The sequence below is a fragment of the Lampetra planeri genome, chromosome 33 (assembly GCF_965212315.1).
Source record: "Lampetra planeri chromosome 33, kcLamPlan1.2.h2, whole genome shotgun sequence".
Lineage (NCBI taxonomy): Eukaryota > Metazoa > Chordata > Hyperoartia > Petromyzontiformes > Petromyzontidae > Lampetra > Lampetra planeri.
In genome coordinates, this window is record NC_136139.1 from 12,100,428 (window position 1) to 12,120,647 (window position 20,220).

The window sequence follows — 20,220 nt, forward strand, 5'->3', positions numbered from 1 at the left end:
ACCATCACCGGATGCTGTTTCAAGTCAACAAATGGCGAGTTCAGCAACTGATTGGAAGTGTTTACTTATAAGCATCAACCACGGTCAATTCACTGCTGGATGAATGCATCCCTGAGACGCCGCCACCTCTCACGATCCTGCGATACAACAATCCGTGTAATCACGCGTTCACGAGCTGATATCATTGCTCCGTCTCCTAGGGGCTCGCCCTCTGGACGCGTTGCAGTTTTTGGCTGCCACTTCGTTGCTACAATGACTGTACAGTTGTGAGCTCGCGTTTGCGATTGAGTCCTGCACAATTCAACAATGTAGATTCCCTTTGTAACCCGTTTCAGAAGGCATGTGCCGGCGGAGAAACGAATGTTAATAGCAATCAGTGGCCCAGGGTAACGGATGAATGAGACCATGAATATCTCACCAGCGGTCTCGTACACTTTGGGTGACAAGGCTGCTCACTACGTGTGGCCTCACGGCCCCGTGGCCTCGATGCATGGCCTCACGACCCGGTGGTCATGCCACTCTGAGCGCCCCGTTGAAGTCCAGCGGCATCCCGCATCCAATGTCTCCTCTGGTCCCGCTCACCGAGCGAGTGCGACCAATGAATGCGTGAGTTTATTGAGATGTAGATACAGTTGTATTTTATTCACTTTATTTTATTCTTCTTCTATCTTCTATCTACGTGAATTTAACCGAAAGAACCAAAGAATATAGATACAGTGGTGTTGGGTCATGGGAATCGAACTAAGGTCGCCAGGTTTCCCCTGGTACCCAATATATCACGACGAGGTGTGTGCCGAGAGGAATTCCTCGCTCGATAACGCCTAATCCACAGGGTGGCCCCCTCATCCCCCAGCTGCCGTGGGAAGGTGGAGGATGGGGGGTAAGGAGGGGCGAGGTTGAAGGCCGGGCTGCCATGGGGGGGGGGGGTAGGGAACTTTATGCCCCACAGCCGTGAGGATGCGGGCAGCAGAAGGCCCGACCATCGTGCGGGGGAGCCGAAGGCGCGGCTGTGGTGGGAGCATGGGCAGATGAAGGCCCAGTTGCTGTATAGGAGTGGGAGGTTGGGGGGGGGTGTTGGTTGAGAAACCCCCTCACTGCCGCCTCCGCCTGCGTCATGAGCGGTTCTTCAGACATACCCCGCGTAGTTACCTAGCAACTGCGCTCGCTCGCACGTGCTCGGGTTCTCAATGTGGCGAGGAGGCCCCGGATTTCCGCTGCATCAACCATCACCGTTCGCGGCGTTGGGGGCGGCGAAACCCCGAGGATGCGCGTTGCGTGGCTGCGTGGACACGCGCAGACATCCCCCCATCCACCGTGCGGTTTTTATTCCCAGTGCCCACAGTCGGCTCGCTCGAATCACCGCTATCTGGTTGCCCATGATGTGCAGCGCGCCTCGCGATGAATGCGGCAGGTCCCACACGAGGTCGCCCCTCGACTCGCTCGCACAGCCCGCTGCATCGACCTGCACTGCACGACCGCTAATCACGCCGCGTGTGTGGAGCCGGGGTCTTTTGGGTGTGCGTGTATGTGCGTGTGGGTGATTAAGAGAGCCTAGTGGGGTGTGTTAACATTAGCAGTGGGAAGACAAAGGCGATCGGGCATGGTTATGGCCACCCACCTCCACGTGTGCAGTGCCGGTATTGATAGTTGATCTTCAACAGTAATTGCCCCACGAGCCTGTCAAGGAATACATGGGGGGCCGTTGATTTTGTGGTTGAGCGGAAGTGTAGTGCTTAGCGCAATGCGCCACGCACTCTGCGATTCGAATTCGGTTCACCGCTCACGGCCAACATCAATGACGAATATCTGAACTGGTATGGGCCTCTCCTAGGTAGACTCAGCCTTAAAGTATTACCTGGTGCGGTGTAAACATCACCACTGGGAAGACAAAGGCGGTCAGGAATAATGTTAGCCACACCATTCCCTCGTGTTCCGTGCCGGTCTTTATAAGTACTCGCTGACAACACTTGTCCCAACAGTCAGGCTCTAGGGAGATCCTCGTGTGTACGTGGGCGTGTTCGTCACGGCAGTGATGATTGATCTCAACGCAGCAACGCTTTTAATATTGGGAGTTATTGACACAACATCGACTTGATTCAATCTCGAAGGTCTGTAATCATGTGGCTATGATAGTGGGGTCAGCCGTGCTGAGTGGATGACTCGAGGCGACCCCGACCTTCCGCGCGTTTCTGACTGGGGGAGGAGCCCCCCCCCATCTCCTCCAGTGTCTGAAATCATTGATGCGAGGCTCCTTTCACTATTTCCACGCGAATGCATCGATGCGAGGCGTCACAGAGCAACTCAACGCACTGGCTATTTATTACACGGACACGCTCACACGCGTGCACACGACCACACGTGGCCCCGTTACCGCGGTCTTAGAGGTGAGGTTTTCGGAATAAAAAATGCCATCAGTCAACAGATCTTCCAAATGCCATGTTTCAATCCACGGGTTTGCATGGATTACGTGGTAAACTCGGATAGGTTTTGTCCCTAGCACTCACCAGCATGCATGATCCAGCCACAAATTGACAGTAAATGCCTATGTGTTAAGGGGCCAACACCCGATACGTTAAGAGCCATTTCATGTCAACTCAGAGCTTCTCACCGCTTGCATTTTGTGGTGTAAGATACTGATGGGGTATGGAATCAGGACAAATATTTCAGCTCAGTGATGAATATTTAATGGAAACTCGGCATCACGGCGCACATATATCGCAGTGGCTAGAGCTGCTGAACGTGGGTTATGTTGGCTGAGGCCTCGCTTTAATCTCAAACTGCGTCTGCGTGTCCGGAGCATGAATAATGAAGGAGTCGAGGAGGCTCCGTGTCCCTGTGGATTGCTCGCGTCACGGCGCCCCTCTCAGTCCATGTTACAATTCCAGGCAATGCTGCCCGTAGCCTACACGACTCTGCAGTCACCTCACGCTTCAACCCAACAACATCTCACCGCTACACTCGTTTTGATACGATTCGGAGAAAAAAAAAACGGTTCCACTGAGTGGAACGTGTGTGCAGCGTAGGGGAGGGCCAATTGCCACGACAAGCATTGGAGTGGTCTCCACGAGTCCGCCGACCAAGGGGAAGACCTAAGACCAACGGTTGTATACTTTGGTGAGGTATGGTGGCATCAACGGCTTTGGCCATGGTTACACATTGATCTTGATATGCGAAAGCCAGAGCACGGTTGCCGCTACACGTCCCACCACTACTGTTATTTTGACCGCTCTGTTGCGCCTGCAAGGGACAATGATGATATGAGGAAAGTCAACAGTGGTTGTCCTGGACACAGACTCGCCCCGTCGTAGTAATGTGGAATTCCCACCAGGGGCTCAAGGCTGTAAACGGGAAATGAGCACTCATTGTTCATTTGAGCAGGAAATCACTCCGACTTGATCTGAACAGTGAATATCCACGTGTGTAGTAGTAAGCTTTGGTATGTGTGCAGAACCCACTATTACATTAACTCCGAGCTGCACCCTTGCGCTACAATTGATAATGGCGGCAGCACTGACACCTTCACATATCAGAGGATGAAGAAGTTGATAGGATATGCACACTGCAGTGTTATGTAGGAACGTTTGTATCAATATAAACGAATTATTAGCCACACATTTTGCATAGTCTGCTGTGTACGTACGAGGGTCGTATTTTTACACGCAGCTCGGAGGCAGATGTAGAATAACCCGAGATAAGATTCACACACCATTCTATGGGTAATGATTCTATGGTTAACGAAGTATTTTCTACGTACGAAACAATGTTATATATCTATATTTTTAAGTACTCAGTGACAGGCTCAACCCAGCGTGAAGTTAAAGCCGAGGGATCCGGCTTGGAGAAATTCAGACCGCCACGCTGGACAGCTCCCCCTGGTGTTCCAGCTGGGAGATCAGCACCTCCTGCTGGACAGCTCCCTGATGATGCTTTGTCTGGAGATAACATCCTCTGCTAGACAGCGCCACCTAGTGCTCTTTCTAGAGCTCAGCACCCCCTGATAGATGCATAACCCAGTATGCAGCACCTCGACTCCGAGCCAGGGAGGTCATAACTTCCTCAGCTGCACCTGTGGGGAGCATCTATCCGAATCCTGGGCACAGGCTACATCTGTGCGCATTGAAATGTTTTTATTGGTACAACATTGGAGGATGAAACAGATTCACGACTGCAAATGCTCGAAGCAATTTTAAATTATTTTGGAAAGACAGAGCAGAAATATCCCTAAACAACGGGCTGTGTCAGCTACATTGAGGCACACGCAGACATCAGTGTTGTGTGCCGCACAAATAAGGTCACGTGCAGCATGAGATACACACGGGGGCACCATAGATCATCAGTTCTCAACACGGGGCAGCAAATGGCTGAGGTTACACAATGCACAGGGCACATGTGCAGCGGTGGCACTGACAACTATACTTACAGGTTTGATCTATGAGGTCATTGCTTAAAATAACACAAAGTTATGATTTGGCACCTTTTTATAGACTAAATCCAGCCATATATCTCAGTCAGCTTAGGTCTGTCAAAATTGTGCAGTTTTCTGTAAAGTTCAAGGCAAAGAAAACCACGATATCTCGTAACAAATACATTTTTGCCACCTGGACACAGATGCCAAGTTCCGGATTATCCAGGTCAAACGCGGGTTAAACCCCACCAAGGCTTATGGTTTTTGATAATCCTGCAAGAGTCGAGTGCATTACCGTGCCCTTTGCAACGGCCATCTCACCAAGCAGGGGCAAGTTTAGTCCTTTGAGACGAGGACTAGTCCCTTGAGTCAAGTGCCCCGAACAGCGCAGCGCGCTGTGTGACCCCCTTCTGAAAGGGCATTTGAAATCCTGGGAAATCGATGTCTTCTGAGAAGCGCTGCCTCAGGGACTCTTTCTGATGCAGTAGCACTGGAGTGCTGGCTTGGGAGCGCCAGTCCTGGAGTTCCACAGTAACACACGCACACGTACAGAGGCAGCGATCCAACATATAGCCTACACAGAACACCGTTAGCGATCGTCTATCAAGGCCGGCACGACGCATAGTGTGGTTCGTCGTCTTTGTCCTCCAAGTGATTATGTTTACACACCATACCAGGTACTCATTAAACTTGGAAAGACCCAAGACCGGTTTTCGATAAATGTTACTTATGTTGACTGTAAGCAGGAATCGAACTTGGGTAGCTGCGTTAGTAGCGCAGTGCACTAAACACCGCACTACCACTCCGCGTGCATAGAAATACACACACGGCATTCCTAAAGTTCAGTGGTTTGCATACTGAGCTATAATAATTACGTATTTATCCAAGAAAATCTCAACTGAGTCTGAGGACTCTGTTTCAAGAGGGGCCTGCCACATTAGCATGTTTGCCCAATACCAATTACCGTGTGCGCTTTTAGCTATGGACGGAACCTGAAGTATCTTGAGGAAACCGATGCAGAATGGGGAGAGAAAACACTAACTCCACACAGAAGGTGCCAGAATCAGGAATCAAACCTAGGCAGGTTCGTATTGCTGTAAGGTTGACGTGCTATCAATATGCCACCCTATGAATCTGGTGATCTGAGTTCGATTTCGGCAAAGGCAATAACCAGTGTGGTGATGTATGGTAACACAAGTCCAATAACCAGCACAGCATGAGAAGGCCTTCACCAAGCATTGGATTGACAATGGCTGGAATTGATAGATATTTCTCCACATGATCAAGATACATCTATGCAACCTTTTTGCCAGTATCAAAATGATGAAAATATATATTAATAGATACCTTTTGCAAGGCATGAAGTCTGTATTAACTACACATACCTGTGGCAAAACTATTTGGTATTTCAACATCTGAACACCTGTTTCATTACTCTTTGGTATTTTCGGTAAAGTCACATAGATATAAAATTAATAGATCACGACGTTTCGATCCCAACACAAGCAACCATCATCAGGTGAGACAAAAACAGCAGGAGAACTGCTGACGCAGGAGAAAGAGCTGCTGCAACACGAGCGTATAGAGACTTTAGGTGGGCTCAACCCAAGGGTACAGTGAAGGAAAAAAGTATTTGATCCCCTGCTGATTTTGTACGTTTGCCCACTGACAAAGAAATGATCAGTCTATAATTTTAATGGTAGGTGTATTTGAACAGTGAGAGACAGAATAACAACAACAAAATCCAGAAAAACGCATGTCAAAAATGTTTTAAATTGATTTGCATTTTAATGAGGGAAATAAGTATTTGACCCCCTCTCAATCAGAAAGATTTCTGGCTCCCAGGTGTCTTTTATACAGGTAACGAGCTGAGATTAGGAGCGCACTCTTAAAGGGAGTGCTCCTAATCTCAGCTTGTTACCTGTGAAGTATCTGAATGACGGCGGGAAACCACTTGACGGGTAGCACACTTTATTTTCACTTGTCTTCCACAATAACACGTGTGGTCACTATTTCTCACACTACACACTCCACCTGACACTGGTGGTTACTACAGCTCACGGTACACGCTCACTTGACACGCGTGGTTACTACAGCTCACGCTACACGTCCCACTTGACACGCGTGGTTACTACAGCTCACGGTACACGCTCACGGGCACTCCAGCCCCGTAGCGTCCGTGGCACTACAGACCCACCCCAGCTTGGGCGTGGGTCTCGACCTCTGGGTCCCGCGGCCCGGCCCTCACACGGACGTCCGGCCCCGGGTCCCAAGATCCCGCCTCTTGAGCCACACAGGGCCCCGGTCCTGACAAGGACGGCGGGACTAGGTGTCTCAGGGCCCTATCTCTTCCTCCTCCGTCTTCTGTCTTCACTGGTCACCAACTCCCCGTGCGCCTGCGCGCACCGCCTTATATAGCCTCCCCTCCCGGGAGACGGAGCGTATGCGGACCGTGACGTGAGCACCCCCTTAGTTGACCAATCCCCACGCGCTTCCACACGATCCCTTCGCTGTCAGCGCGCGTCACCGATACCCAGCCAATCACCGCCTCACAACCCATGACCCTGCGCTGACCTATGATCCTTCACCGTCAGCGCGCGTCACCAACACACACAGCCAATCAATACGCGCTGCCACACGATCCTCACCCCAGCGCGTATCACCACTACACCTGTGTAATATCGTTGAGGACTCTTGGACGCCGGGGTTGAGGCACACGTATTTATTCCGCAACAGTTGTCACAACCGCGGACATACAACACTGGAGGGGGTATCGGCCCCCTCACCCGCTAGCTGGGAATACACTGCTAGCTATCTCTGACCTACCTCCTAGTCCTCCACTAACGGGCTAGGGGAGGCTGTCTGGCCCGACACTGGTAAGTCGGGCTACGGTACCCGGAGTCCCAGAGCACTAGCTCTGGTTCTCGGGACCACGCCGCTGGCTCGGTCCTGCGCGGCCCTGACAAGGGCGGCGACCCAGGGGAGTCCAGGGCTCTAGCTAGACGATCTTCGGTCTTCACTGGTTTAGCTTTAACATTCTACCCCGAGCTCTCCGGCTCATCCCCTTTTATACCAAAACCCCTCGCTGAGGGGTGGGGCCACCCCCCCCAGGCTGCCCTGTGCAGACGTCGTTGAGAGCACCTCCCCGTGCACTCACGAAGCCCCGCCCACTGTGTTTGTTTCCCGTGTGATCCTATGTATACAGCCCCTCCGTAACACCCCTACACCTGTATAAAATACACCTGTTCACAGAAGCAATCAATCAATCATATTCCAAACACTCCACCATGGTCAAGACCAAAGAGCTCTCCAAGGATGTCAGGGACAAGATTGTAGACCTACACAAGGCTGGAATGGGCTACAAGACCATCGCCAAGAAGCTTGGTGAGAAGGTGACAACAGTTGGTGCGATTATTCGCAAATGGAAGAAACACAAAAGAACTGTCAATCTCCCTCGGCCTGGGGCTCCATGCAAGATCTCACCTCGTGGAGTTGCAATGATCATGAGAACGGTGAGGAATCAGCCCAGAACTACACGGGAGGATCTTGTCAATCATCTCAAGGCAGCTGGGACCATAGTCACCAAGAAAACAGTTGGTAACACACTACGCCGTGAAGGACTGAAATCCTGCAGCGCCCGCAAGGTCCCCCTGCTCAAGAAAGCACATATACATGCCCGTCTGAAGTTTGCCAATGAACATCTGAATGATTCAGAGGACAACTGGGTGAAAGTGTTGTGGTCAGATGAGACCAAAATGGAGCTCTTTGGCATCAACTGAACGCCGTGTTTGGAGGAGGAGGAATGCTGCCTATGACCCCAAGAACACCATCCCCATCGTCAAACATGGAGGTGGAAACATTATGTTTTGGGGGTGTTTTTCTGCTAAGGGGACAGGACAACTTCACCGCATCAAAGGGACGATGGACGGGGCCATGTACCGTCAAATCTTGGGTGAGAACCTCCTTCCCTTAGCCAGGGCATTGAAAATGGGTCGTGGATGGGTATTTCAGCATGACAATGACCCAAAACACACGGCCAAGGCAACAAAGGAGTGGCTCAAGAAGAAGCACATTAAGGTCCTGGAGTGGCCTAGCCAGTCTCCAGACCTTAATCCCATAGAAAATCTGTGGAGGGAGCTGAAGGTTCGAGTTGCCAAACGTCAGCCTCGAAACCTTAATGACTTGGAGAAGATCTGCAAAGAGGAGTGGGACAAAATCCCTCCTGAGATGTGTGCAAACCTGGTGGCCAACTACAAGAAACGTCTGACATCTGTGATTGCCAACAAGGGTTTTGCCACCAAGTACTAAGTCATGTTTTGCAGAGGGGTCAAATACTTATTTCCCTCATTAAAATGCAAATCAATTTATAACATTTTTGACATGCGTTTTCCGGATTTTTTTGTTGTTATTCTGTCTCTCACTGTTCAAAATAAACCTACCATTAAAATTATAGACTGATAATTTCTTCGTCAGTGGGCAAACGTACAAAATCAGCAGGGGATCAAATACTTTTTTCCCTCACTGTAAGTGGGCGGAGCTAGAGATGGAGTTTGTACGTAAATGTAAGAGATTAGCATGTCAATGTGAGACGACTCCAGCAACCAGGGGCTGTGCCAATGAGGAGATTAGAATGCCAATGTCAGAGAACCAGGCAACAAGAACAAAACCTGTTTCATTGCCAGAAAGGGTAAAACCTATTTTTCTTTTTAATCAAGACACACCCTTGTTAGCGTGCGACTGGGGTCCAACGCTCAAGTGAATAATGACCAGTTGGTTTGATGACGAATGGAATGCGACGGTCGTTGCTGCTTTGGTGGTGGCGGCAGCGGTGGCGACGGTGCGAGCTCACCGTCCTGGGAGTGAAGGTGACGTTGATCTGGTTGGCTCTCCTGGCGAAGCGCGTCGCCTCGTGCAGCATGCTGCTGCGCTGTGCTCGCTGCGCCCTCGCGACTCCCTCGGTTTCTTCCACCGTGCCCACCTATCAGTAGCAAATGGGGACGCCCGAGAGGGGGGGGCGGGGTGGCTTTCATTTTGGGTTGCAGGGGGCGGTGACGTGGCCCAGCGATAGCGCATGTCACCGCTTGTTGCAAAGTTTCGAGTTTCGAATCCGGCAGGCCGCCCTCGTTAATGCTGCGGGTGTTATTAACTGCAACGTTCTACACGCTCTGTGCTTCACAGTGGACGTTAAAAAATCCACTCGCATCATTCTCAAGAGTAGGCCGTGATGTGCCAGTGTCATGGGACAATTTTTGCCAAAGTAAAAAAATGAGCTGAAAATTACTCTATTTGGATTCCACAAAGCAACATCGCACCTCCGAGTGGCAGACTAATTTTCCGCTTGCAGGCCAGGTGCTGAGCCGCCTTCTGCCCGAGAGGAACAGTTGCCACCGTGGGTTCCCCTTAGAATGTGTGACACGACATATGATGCAAGGGCTCCGAGTTACCGAGTCAACGTGACCCTTAAAACTCTGCAGACTGCCGACCTTATCAGCGGGGCGCTGGTCTCTGGCAGGCTGGCTCGAGGTCTCGGTGGGGGAGGTGTGTGGCCGCGAGCTCGCCCTCGCTGATGCCGCCCGCAGGTCGCCCTTCTTGCGATTTCCGCCGCGGCTCTCCTTGACTCTGGGCAGGGCGTCAAACCGCGCCTGCAGCACGGCGGTAATGCGAGGCTCCCCGAACGCCTGCGCCACTTCCAGCGCCGTATTATCTGGCAGAACAGTAGCACGTTTTATTTGATTTTTTTACAATTTAATTGTTTCGCGGGCAATTTGCGTCTCAAATGCCTCAGAATTTCTTCACTAATTTGATACTGGCCAAAAATAGGTCCCATAGATATAGCTGGAGAATTTGGAAGGTGCACAGTTTTTTGGACACGGAGGACTGGGCGGGAAACTACGAAGAGGTGGGAAGGAAGCCAGAACCAGTGCTCACAATAATTGCACAACCTCTGTGGTCCTGTTAATACACCCATGAATATCAATGGCAACAATTGACAAACCCGTCTTTTGCTAAGGCAGTGTTGCGGTTGGCACCACCTTGCTTGTTCCTCTGAGCCAGGCGGGCACCCCGCTCCAACAGCAGCGTCACGCAGTCCAGGCGGCCGCTCTCAGCGGCTCGCATGAGTGCGGTGGAGCCACTGAGCGTCATGGCGTTGGCCTCGGCGCCGGCGTCCAGGAGGAGCGCGGCGATGTCCGCTTGCCCCGTGTGGCACGCGTGGTGCAGCGCCGTCCATCGGTACGCGTCACGGGCCTGCACGTCGGCCCTGAAGCGAGCGGCACGTGCGATTCAGTACGTGTGGTATTATGGTGCAAGGCTATAATCGCGAAAGAACTCTGCTTCACGCAGCCTGCAGTTAGTTTCGCAGTTGGGGGCGACGTTTTTGCCAAGTGTAATCCCAATTGAGTAAATTGTGGGTAGTTTTTTCGAATTTGGCAACTTTGGATAATGTCCACAATGAAGCTGACAGCACATATATCCGTTACGGTTATTACACCCGCAGTACTAAACAGGGCGGCCTTCTGGGTTCGAACCACAAACTTCTGTAATGAGCGGCAAATGCGCTACCGCTGGGCCATGTCACCGCAGGGAGAGTGGCTCAGTTCACACGCACAGTGTATGCCCGAGTACACTCACGGGCGGGGTCCATGGCTTCGTTCACACAGTGTAAGGCTGTGGCTTTCCTGGGTAAATAATAATATACACAGGACGAACTTGACGTGGGTAGGCCTTCATCCCACAGTGGATGGACAAAGACCTGTAAATTGTTATTCATATTACAGAAAATGCTCTGTTGACCGGCATCCATAGGGAATGGAGAGTGCTGGTTAAGCAAATACGCGTATGATTCACCAAATTTACATAAAACTTTTCAAGAAAGAAACTAAGCACACATTTTAACTATGCTATAAGAAATTAAATACTCTCTTACAGAGGTACTCACCGGTCAGTTGTAGGGCCTTCTAAGTTGATTATAGAGTAGTGAGGACGTTTAGAGCTCAATATACAGTAGCACAATACCGTATGTACAGTACAGACTGCCACTCGTGCCAACACTCGGCAGCGTCCTGAAGCTTCCGTAAACAAGAGATCAATGATAAGTGCTCGGCAAAGATGCCGGATGGGTGTCGGAATTTTTCTGGATACGTAAAGGAAGATTTGTATTGGCGTCTATGACAGATGCCGGTTCATAGAGCATTCCGAATGGTAAAGTGCCGGATAACGGAGCTTTTGCTGCACAAAGAATTGGTCAGTGCACACAGCTGGTTATGGTTCACGACAGAGGGGCAGGGTATGCCTCAGGACAGGCCGTTTGGGCGTATGGCTCAACACAAGACAAACGTCAAAGTGATTTCCTGCTTAAATGAGCATTGAAGCGGCGTTCATCTCCCTTTTACAACCCTGAGCCAGTGGTAAAAATTCCACATTCCCATGACGAGGGCAGGGATTTTCATAGAACAATCGCCGTTCACTTCCTCACAAAGTAGTTCTTATTTTATTAACCCAGAGGAAGAGATTATGGGTTGAGTCAGCCACAGCCAGGATTTGAACTTGCAACCTACCAACTGCCAACCGCTGAGCCACGCATTCACACGCACACACACTGTGAGTGCAAGCAGGCATGAGTGTTGGCCAAACCCGAGCTGTAACAAGTGCGCGGCGAGCTCCACGTTCCCATGCGCAGCGGCGGCCATGAGCGGCGTCTTATAGAAGGGGTCTCGCACATCGACGGGGACGTCCTGGGAGAAGGCACGCAGCAGGGACTCGCAGTCACCGCCGCGCACCGCCGCCGTCACGCCAACGAAGGTGCGCTCCGGCGCTGCAATGTACCTGCGGTGGACAGGGGCACGGCGCGCTTGCTGGGGGCATGCTCACGACGCCCATCCCACTGGGACGCCGCCAGCAGTTTTCAGAATCAATCACCGATTTCTTAAAGTCGGGGATAGTGGTAATCGATTCCAGTGGAATGTTGGTAATGAAGGCACCGATTAGCATAAGTGAATTAGGCCCACCAATAAATCAAAGAGAAAGGTGCAGCCGTGTAATTGCTTGATTGTGCACTCCTGGTGTCAGGGCATTCAATGGAGAGGGTTTTAGATGGCATTTGGTCTACTCTTCCACACTAAGCAGGCGTGTTGAAACAAGTAGGCGCATCCACACTTTACATCACCACACGCGACCTGCCGATCAACTAAATGTAGTGAACCCGTTCATGCAGCAGTATGGAGAGTGGCAGCAAGATTTAAGAAACGTACGCTGAGGTGGCCAAGATGTTATCTCCCTTGCCTGGTATATAGGAAGCCATGGGTTCGATCCCGACCCGGACACCTGGCTATTTGGAGTTTGCATGTTCTCCCCGCTGGTCATATGAATTTTTCCCCAGGCCCTCCGATTTTTACCTCCACATCTGTAAACAAGCGTTTAGAGTATTTGGCAGCTATTAATTTCCAAGTTATAAGCCACTTCCTTGAGCTACCATATGTGGCCAGGTCGCTTCTGAAAAAGAGCTGTATAACTCAGTGGGGCTTACCTGGTTAAATAAAAAAAAAGTTTGTACACATTTGTTTCATCTGCCACACCGGGGGATGGAATCGAATCGGTGACCTCTGGATGGCAAGTCCAGCGTGTTACCCACACCAACAATGTGGCAGCTCCCTTCATTTCTCAGTGAGCACGTTACGTGTATTGCTCTAGCCATTTATATGTGGCAAACTGGAAGCAATTCACCAATTTTTCATGCGGTTCATTCAAAATACAAAAAAAGCAAAGTATAACAATCCGAGTAAACAACGTGAATTGCAAAAACCTTCTGCCTGATGAATTTGCATTTCATATTTCTCGCTGTGCCTAAGTCCTAGTAAATACGCAAGGACTGTGGGGCCCCGTGCTCACCTCTCCGTGTCGTCATTCACGTTGTAGCGTGGTTCAAAGTTACCGTTCGTCTGCCTCGTTCCGTAACTTTACGCCGGGCAGTGTTTACCAAGGCACTTTGTTGCACTCCATAAAACCCTCAGCCTGAGTTGCCTGTGTTTGTAAGCCTTGACTAGCAAGCGATAGCTCCGTTGTGAGAAAACCGTGCGGGGGGAGAGACCAGGCTGAGTCGTCCTCGATGGGGTGGGCAGGGCGGTGGTCCCGGTCAAAGCGTCCACAGTCCGTGGTGAGACTCAGCTGCTCAATGGCATGCAAAGGAGGCCCCCCGTCTGCCCGTCTTGGGGTTACCCCCTCTGGAACCACACAGATGGGCAGGGGCACCTGCCAAGGACAGTTGGCATGCATGTAAACATTACACTGTGTTCAAACAAAGCTGCTGTAAAAAAAAGGTGCGGTGACGTTTATGTATGACGCTTCACCGTGAATTTCTTGGCCTTCCCCTTGCGGCGACCCTTCTTCCCTTTCTTCCCTTTGGGCTCGAAGGCACTCATCAGGTAAGACTTGGCCAGGTATTTGTTCCCCTTTAAGAACTCTTCCAACACCACCGTTCCCTTTTTGTTGAGGTCGTGAGCCTGAAGGAGGAGCTGCGTCTCTGGTGGCCCCAAGGGCGGTGCCCGTTGCCGATGCAGTGCATCCAGCAGCTGTTCCCAGGCCAGGGAGCCGTCCGGCCCGCACACCGCTCCCAGCTCTGCCCGCAGGTCCTCCTTGTACTCCTGCATCCAGATGGAGGACAGAAATGTCTTGAAACAAACAATGACAAAAGCGGCATAACGTGACATTGAGTTTGAAGTTCGTGTTCCTTTTCTTTGACCAGGTGATGACTCAAAGAGACCAGGAGAGTTTAATTTGCAGTAAGGAAGCAATTCGAAATCAGAGTAAGAACAACAATGTTACAGAAGAAATTGAAAGTAATGCGCAGACGTGTTTAAATGTTAAATAACATTAATTCCCTGGAATGAAAGTTGGCGCAGACAAATGACTATTCAAAATTATTCGTCATAAAATTAACTTACAGAAACAATGACTTAGGTTTAAGATGATAATTGCACTCGTATGTAAACAGACAAGGACATCTGTGAAACACATAAGGGGCAGAATGGTCAGAAGAAGAGCTGAATTTGCACAGCTACACAGCTGCAAAGGGCATGAATAAGAATTTTGCTAGATTATTAAATTGAGTGTGTCTCTCTCCCTGTCTCCTAATTTTTTCAAGCTTTTGCACCGTGCCACTCACCGTGCCACTCATTGACATGCTAATTTCTCTAACCCCTCCCTCTCTCTCCACCCCCGCCCCCTCTCTCTATTTAAGGCCTCGACACAGAGGCGTGGTTTCTCTGTGTGCCTATGTATGTGTCTCTCTCTATGTATCTCTGTGATATCTGTCTGCTTATATGTCTGTCTATGTCTCTGGTTCTGTGTTTTATCTCTCTCTCAAATTTAGCATTCTCAGGAAGAACGTAATCAAGCAGGTAGGGTGTTTGACTGTTATGTTATCCGACTCTCTGTTGTATTACATTACATTTCTAAGTATACTAGATTTGTGTTTCTATTTCATTTATACCTGATGATGATTGCTTGTGTTGCAATCGAAACGTCGTATGCTAGTATTTAATTTATTATTTTCTCTTTATAAGTGACTTTACCGAAAGAACCAAAGAGGAATGAATAAGGTTGCATGATCCCTGCAGTGGCCCATGCGAACTCCCTGCCTGTGTCCAGTCGTAGAGGCGAACTGCCCAGGGTTGAGAACACACTCCCTTTTTGCCGTCCGCAGGCGGCCGTTGGGAGCGTGCGAACAGGCGTTCCTCCTTGCGGAGGGCCTTCACTGTCACCTTGTGGCCAGACTCCTTGGCCAACATGCGACCCGTCTGGCGTTCTGCATTCTTCAGCTTTGGGTTACAACCTGAATGTAGATGGTGGCACACGCGCACTTGGTCACCAGCCTACGTGCAACGCAAAGTGCACATAGGCTTAAGGTTGTCACCTGTCCGGGTTTCGACCCAGACGAGTGACCCGGAGAGTCCGGGAATTGCCATCTGTGTGCTCGGGTTGGCAGAAATTGATTTGTACCAAGATCCGCAGGCGTTGTGTTGAACTTCAGCACAGTAAACTGCAACGGTTTGATATACCTAGGCCAGGGGTCGGCAATGTAAACTAACAATAAGGGGCATTTTTTTCGAATTTGGGTAAAAACCCCTCAATATTTCAAGAGACGCAATGCATGTGAATACGAAACGGTGGTCCTTAATAAATAATGCCATGAAGTAGTCGCTAAAGAGCCGCATGCAGCTCCAGCGCAGCAGGCTGCTGACCCCTGACCTCGGATGACTCAGAAATACATCCGGATTTGGTCTGTGGGAAAGGTGGTAACCCAAGCATCTGCACTAGCATCAAATTGGAGCTCAGAAGGCACATAATGAACAAGTGTTAAACAAAACAATGAGTCTGTAAACTTATACCCTAGTCCATGTGCATACACCCAAACATTACAGGAAGTTTCCAGACTTTGGCGTAACAATTGGCAGATGTTTTGGTGTTGGGACAGACATCTCTGTCATAACCACCACTTGTGGTTGCAATAGTTGTGATAGTTGTGGGTGGTGTCACCATTACCCAATTGTGTTTATTCATTATTTGTTTACCCAGCAAAGCCTCATTGAGTCTCAAGACAGTGTCAGAAGGGTCTTGTCAGGTGTCTGCAGTAGGGGGCGACAATTGCATTGTTTCCAGATTAATTGGTTTGCGAGTAATTTTCTTAAATTTGGCAAGTGTTGACCATGACGCCAGCATACAATGGCTGTTAATCGAATGACTTATTTAAGATCCACCATGAAGCGGACGAGATGTAATATTTGTGGTCCATACACCCAACGACGTTAACGGACTAACGAATTGAAGCTGCAAACCTACGCAAAAGTCCTTAAGGACCTGGTACAATGTGGATGTTTGTTGTCTTTGTTTTGTTGTTGTTGCTGTGCTCACGAACCAGGGACCTCCCTGGTAAACGGGATCATCCGTGTGATAAATAAAATAAGCTGAATCTGTCAACTCGCTACCACTCAGTCATGCCCCTGTTCTTTATCCTTTGTTTACTTTACTGAACATTTTCTGTTAATTTGTACGATTGAATCAGATCAGAAGCAGAATCTCTACTTATCCTGGAGACATCCGTTGAGCCATGAAGCTCTTTTTCACAGGTGTCCAGTATTTGTAAGCATCTTGAGATGCCATTGAAGTACAACTGTACGTGTATTGTTTTCCCCAATTGTATCAACCGTGCGTTATCGGTGTCACGTCATGAGACTAAGAATGCTTTTGGATCTCTTGCACAGCGGTGCCTCAACCGCGCGCGTAGAAGATATTACAGAACTACTTCTGAGGTTCCTTCAAGCGGCCTTTGTGTCCACATCAGGGATACACTTCACCGTGTGTGCTGCTACAGAGAAATGTTCATTGCATAGGCGTCACACTCGTGCCTCAGTCCTTCACAGTGGCAGTAGTCATGAGTGATCGTGGACCCATGAGTAAAAGAGGAACGTTATATTCTTTGGGTCTTTCGGTAAAGCCACGTAGATAGAAAAAATAATAAAAGTAATAACAATATCACGTTTCGATCGCAACACAAGCAATCGTCATCAGCTGAAAAAAGAGGGGGAAAGCTGCTGAGGCAGGCTGTTTATAAAGGTTTAGAGATGGGCAGGGCAGCTAATGTTAATGTAGGAGAGGTCTCCGTAACCGGTAGTAGGTCTACACCAATCAAAGAGCTGTTTACAAAGGTTTAGAGATGCTTGTAAATGTAAGCATGGAGAGAGCTAGGAAAGAGCCATCGCCACATGGAGGTGGAAAAGGATGGCAAGCCGCCATTTACTAACACAGCTAACGGTGGCTGTGTTAGTGAATGTAACTCAGAGAGTCGAAAATAACTGCTAACATAGGTAGGTAGGAAGGGAACATCACAGCCAGTTATGACCTAAACAGCATGCCTCAGCAGCTTTCCCTCTCTTTTTCACCTGATGACGATTGCTTATGTTGCGATCAAAACGTCGTGATATTATTATTATTTGTATTATTTTTTCTGTCTACGTGCTTTACTGAAAGACCCAACGAATATGAATTCCTGCAGTCACGAAAGCTTTAAGTCAAGAGGAACATTAAACAAGGAAGTAAAATCGTGCGTACGTAATGGTTTGTGAAACACTTCTGGATGTGCGCTTGGAAGTACTTTTTTTTTACTGAATGCGTACTTCCTCCTGTGATGTGGATCTTAAACGTGAACGCCAGTGGAAGAAAATGGACCAAAAACTGAAACGTGCACAAAGTAGAGGGGAGAGATACATCTAGCCAAAATTAAGTGAAAAAACACAATTAAACAGATTTTCCTTGTTTGTGCAGTCGGCCAGATTGTCGGCTTGCTCAGTACTCCTAAAGCACCTGGCGACCTCGGCACTTTCTAAGTGCTGCACGCGTGTCGCAGAAGCCTCTCGTAAATAGATGGAGCACAGAACGCGGTCCTCGCCTCGCTGGGCCAGGAAGCGGCAGCAGACTGTGTGGCCTTTCAGTGCGGCGAGGTGCAGTGCCGTGCTGCCATCGAGAGCAACCAAGCCCAAGTCTGCTCCCATTGCCGCGAGCACCTGCACCACCTTCACACATACGGGGTACACATGCAACACCTTCTCACACGCACAGTGTACACATGCAAAACATGCACACACACACATCATGGGACCTCCTTTGCCAGTACCAAAATATGATAATAGGGTTTTCCTCTTTTTTCTGGCAACAAAACAGGTGTTAAAATGCTAAAACACCAAACTGAAACCTTTTACAAGGAATCATATCTGCATTAACCACAATACTTGTGGTCAGAATGCAAAAAACGTACTCTGATAATATATGCATTGTCTTTGAAACTGATTGGTCCACGCCAGAGACAGCTTTCTTTTGAGCCTGGTCTCAAACGGTGTTAGACCAGACGACGCCAATAAAGGACGCGGTTTGAGACGAGGCTAAAAAAAAGCTGTATCTGGTGTGCACCAATCAGTTTCAAGGACAATGTATATATTATCAGAGTATGTTTTTTGTTTGCATTCTGACCACAAGCATTGTGGTTAATGCAGACATGATTCCTTGTAAAAGGTTTCAGTTTGGTGTTTTAACATCTTAACACCTGTTTTGTTGCCAGAAAAAGGGGAAAAACCGATTATCATGCACACACACAGTTTACATCCATTCATGAATCCCCCCCCCCACTTTGCACAAGAAGGGCTCACAAGTGACGTCATCACATTCGTCCCTCTATTTAAGGAAAGAAACAGGAGGATTTATCCACAAATCTGGCTGGCCCCTGATGATACTGGTTGTAATTACTAGCGAAACGTTGTACTCAAGATTGTAAATGTTGTGGATTTGCTCTCCAACACACCGGTGTGCTGTTATAGTGTAGTGACATCAGGGATGTCACTGTATGGTGCCGGCCTGAGAGGGCCGTGGTGTGCGATGTTCCTACATCGCGGACAGCACCGGGTGGGTTGCTGTGTGAGGCCGGCTCTAGCACAGCACGGCGTGTGATGCACCGTCATCGCGTACACCCCGTAGTTGGGTGTAGTACCAGCCCTAGCGGGGCTTGGTGAGCGCTGGGTGTAGCGCGGGCTCCCACAATGGGGAGTGGGAGAGTGTCAGCCCAGGGGCTTGGTTGCCCCGGGCCATGGCACTCTGGTTGACCCCATAGACACGTGATCCGGAGTGTCCACAGAGAGGGCCCCATGTGGGGGGGGGGGGGGGGGTGATCCCGTGTCCGGGGAGAGCTCTCGAGAGGAATGGAGAGGGAGTTAGAACGCTCGAGAAGGCGGGCGGAGCCAAGGGCGGAGCGACCCCGACCCAGGGGGATATAAGATGGGTCCCTGGGAGGGACCGGGGTGCTTCGTTCTACAAGCTGGAAGCTCCACGTCTACAAGATGGAAGCTCTACGAGGCATCAACACGTGGTCGGAGACCCGAGTGAGGGTCTGATCCTTCGTAGCTGTAACTCCTACATATAGTGTAGTTAGCTGGGTGGTCACCACTCTAGGCTGTATCTGGTGAAGGGGCAGTTACCCCTTTGTGTTAGCGCATTGATGTTACAATAAAAGTGTTGCCTCTAAAGAACAACATCTGCGACTCAGTTGGACTCACTACAATAGTAACGAATTTCATGATCTGTTTACGTGACAAACCTTACCAATTGACTGTGTCGGGTGGTGGTGGGTTTAACGACACATTTATATTTACACGATTTAACCCAAAAACAGCTATATTGTAGATGATATTGGTTGTGAAAGCCTACGTGTTAAACACAGTTTACATATGCAACACATGCACACACTGTGTACACATGCAACACATACACACAGAGAGAGTACACATGCAACACACAGAGGGTACACATGCAACACATGCAGATACACACTGTGTATGCATGCATTGCATGCGTACACTGTGTACACATGTGTAGTGACATAGAACGGTCACTACTGTGTCGGCCCGTACGAAGGCTGGGGGCCCCAAGGGGGTGCCTGGGGGGTCACGTGGTGAAGGGATCCGGACCTTCCCAGAGGTGGGGGAAGTGAGGCGTGTCCTGGGAAGGGAGGCGAGGCCTGAAGAGAGCCAGCCACGCCGGGGCGGAGCCAGCCACGCAAAAGCAGATATAAGCGTGGTGTGAACGCAGAGTGAGGCTGTAGTACTGTACTCCAAAGTGAAGACATCATCGGTCGTCAAGTCCCGAGTCGCCGTCCTGGGCCAGGCAGGCCGTTGCCTGCCTGGTCCAGTCTGTGTCGTGTTCCAGAGTGTTAGTGAGTTGAGGAAGGTGGTCACCACCTCATGTACAGTGTTATATTACTTACCGTTAATAAATAG

The 20,220-nt window shown here is 49.7% G+C and overlaps 1 protein-coding gene across 1 annotated transcript in view; it reads right to left on the reverse strand.

Annotated features, from left to right (window-relative positions):
- Nucleotides 1–2,661: 2,661 nt before the first annotated feature.
- ANKEF1 (ankyrin repeat and EF-hand domain containing 1) overlaps nt 2,662–20,220 on the reverse strand; it is a 37,466-nt gene continuing 19,907 nt past the window's right edge. The window contains exons 5-13 of the mRNA XM_078610332.1: nt 17,847–17,970; nt 15,040–15,233; nt 13,750–14,043; nt 13,491–13,651; nt 12,038–12,229; nt 10,438–10,664; nt 9,889–10,109; nt 9,255–9,383; nt 2,662–4,923 (exon numbers count right to left, since the gene is read on the reverse strand). Coding sequence (XP_078466458.1) covers nt 4,762–4,923; nt 9,255–9,383; nt 9,889–10,109; nt 10,438–10,664; nt 12,038–12,229; nt 13,491–13,651; nt 13,750–14,043; nt 15,040–15,233; nt 17,847–17,970 — 1,704 coding nt within the window. The 3' untranslated portion in view covers nt 2,662–4,761. The remainder of the gene's footprint in view (nt 4,924–9,254; nt 9,384–9,888; nt 10,110–10,437; nt 10,665–12,037; nt 12,230–13,490; nt 13,652–13,749; nt 14,044–15,039; nt 15,234–17,846; nt 17,971–20,220) is intronic.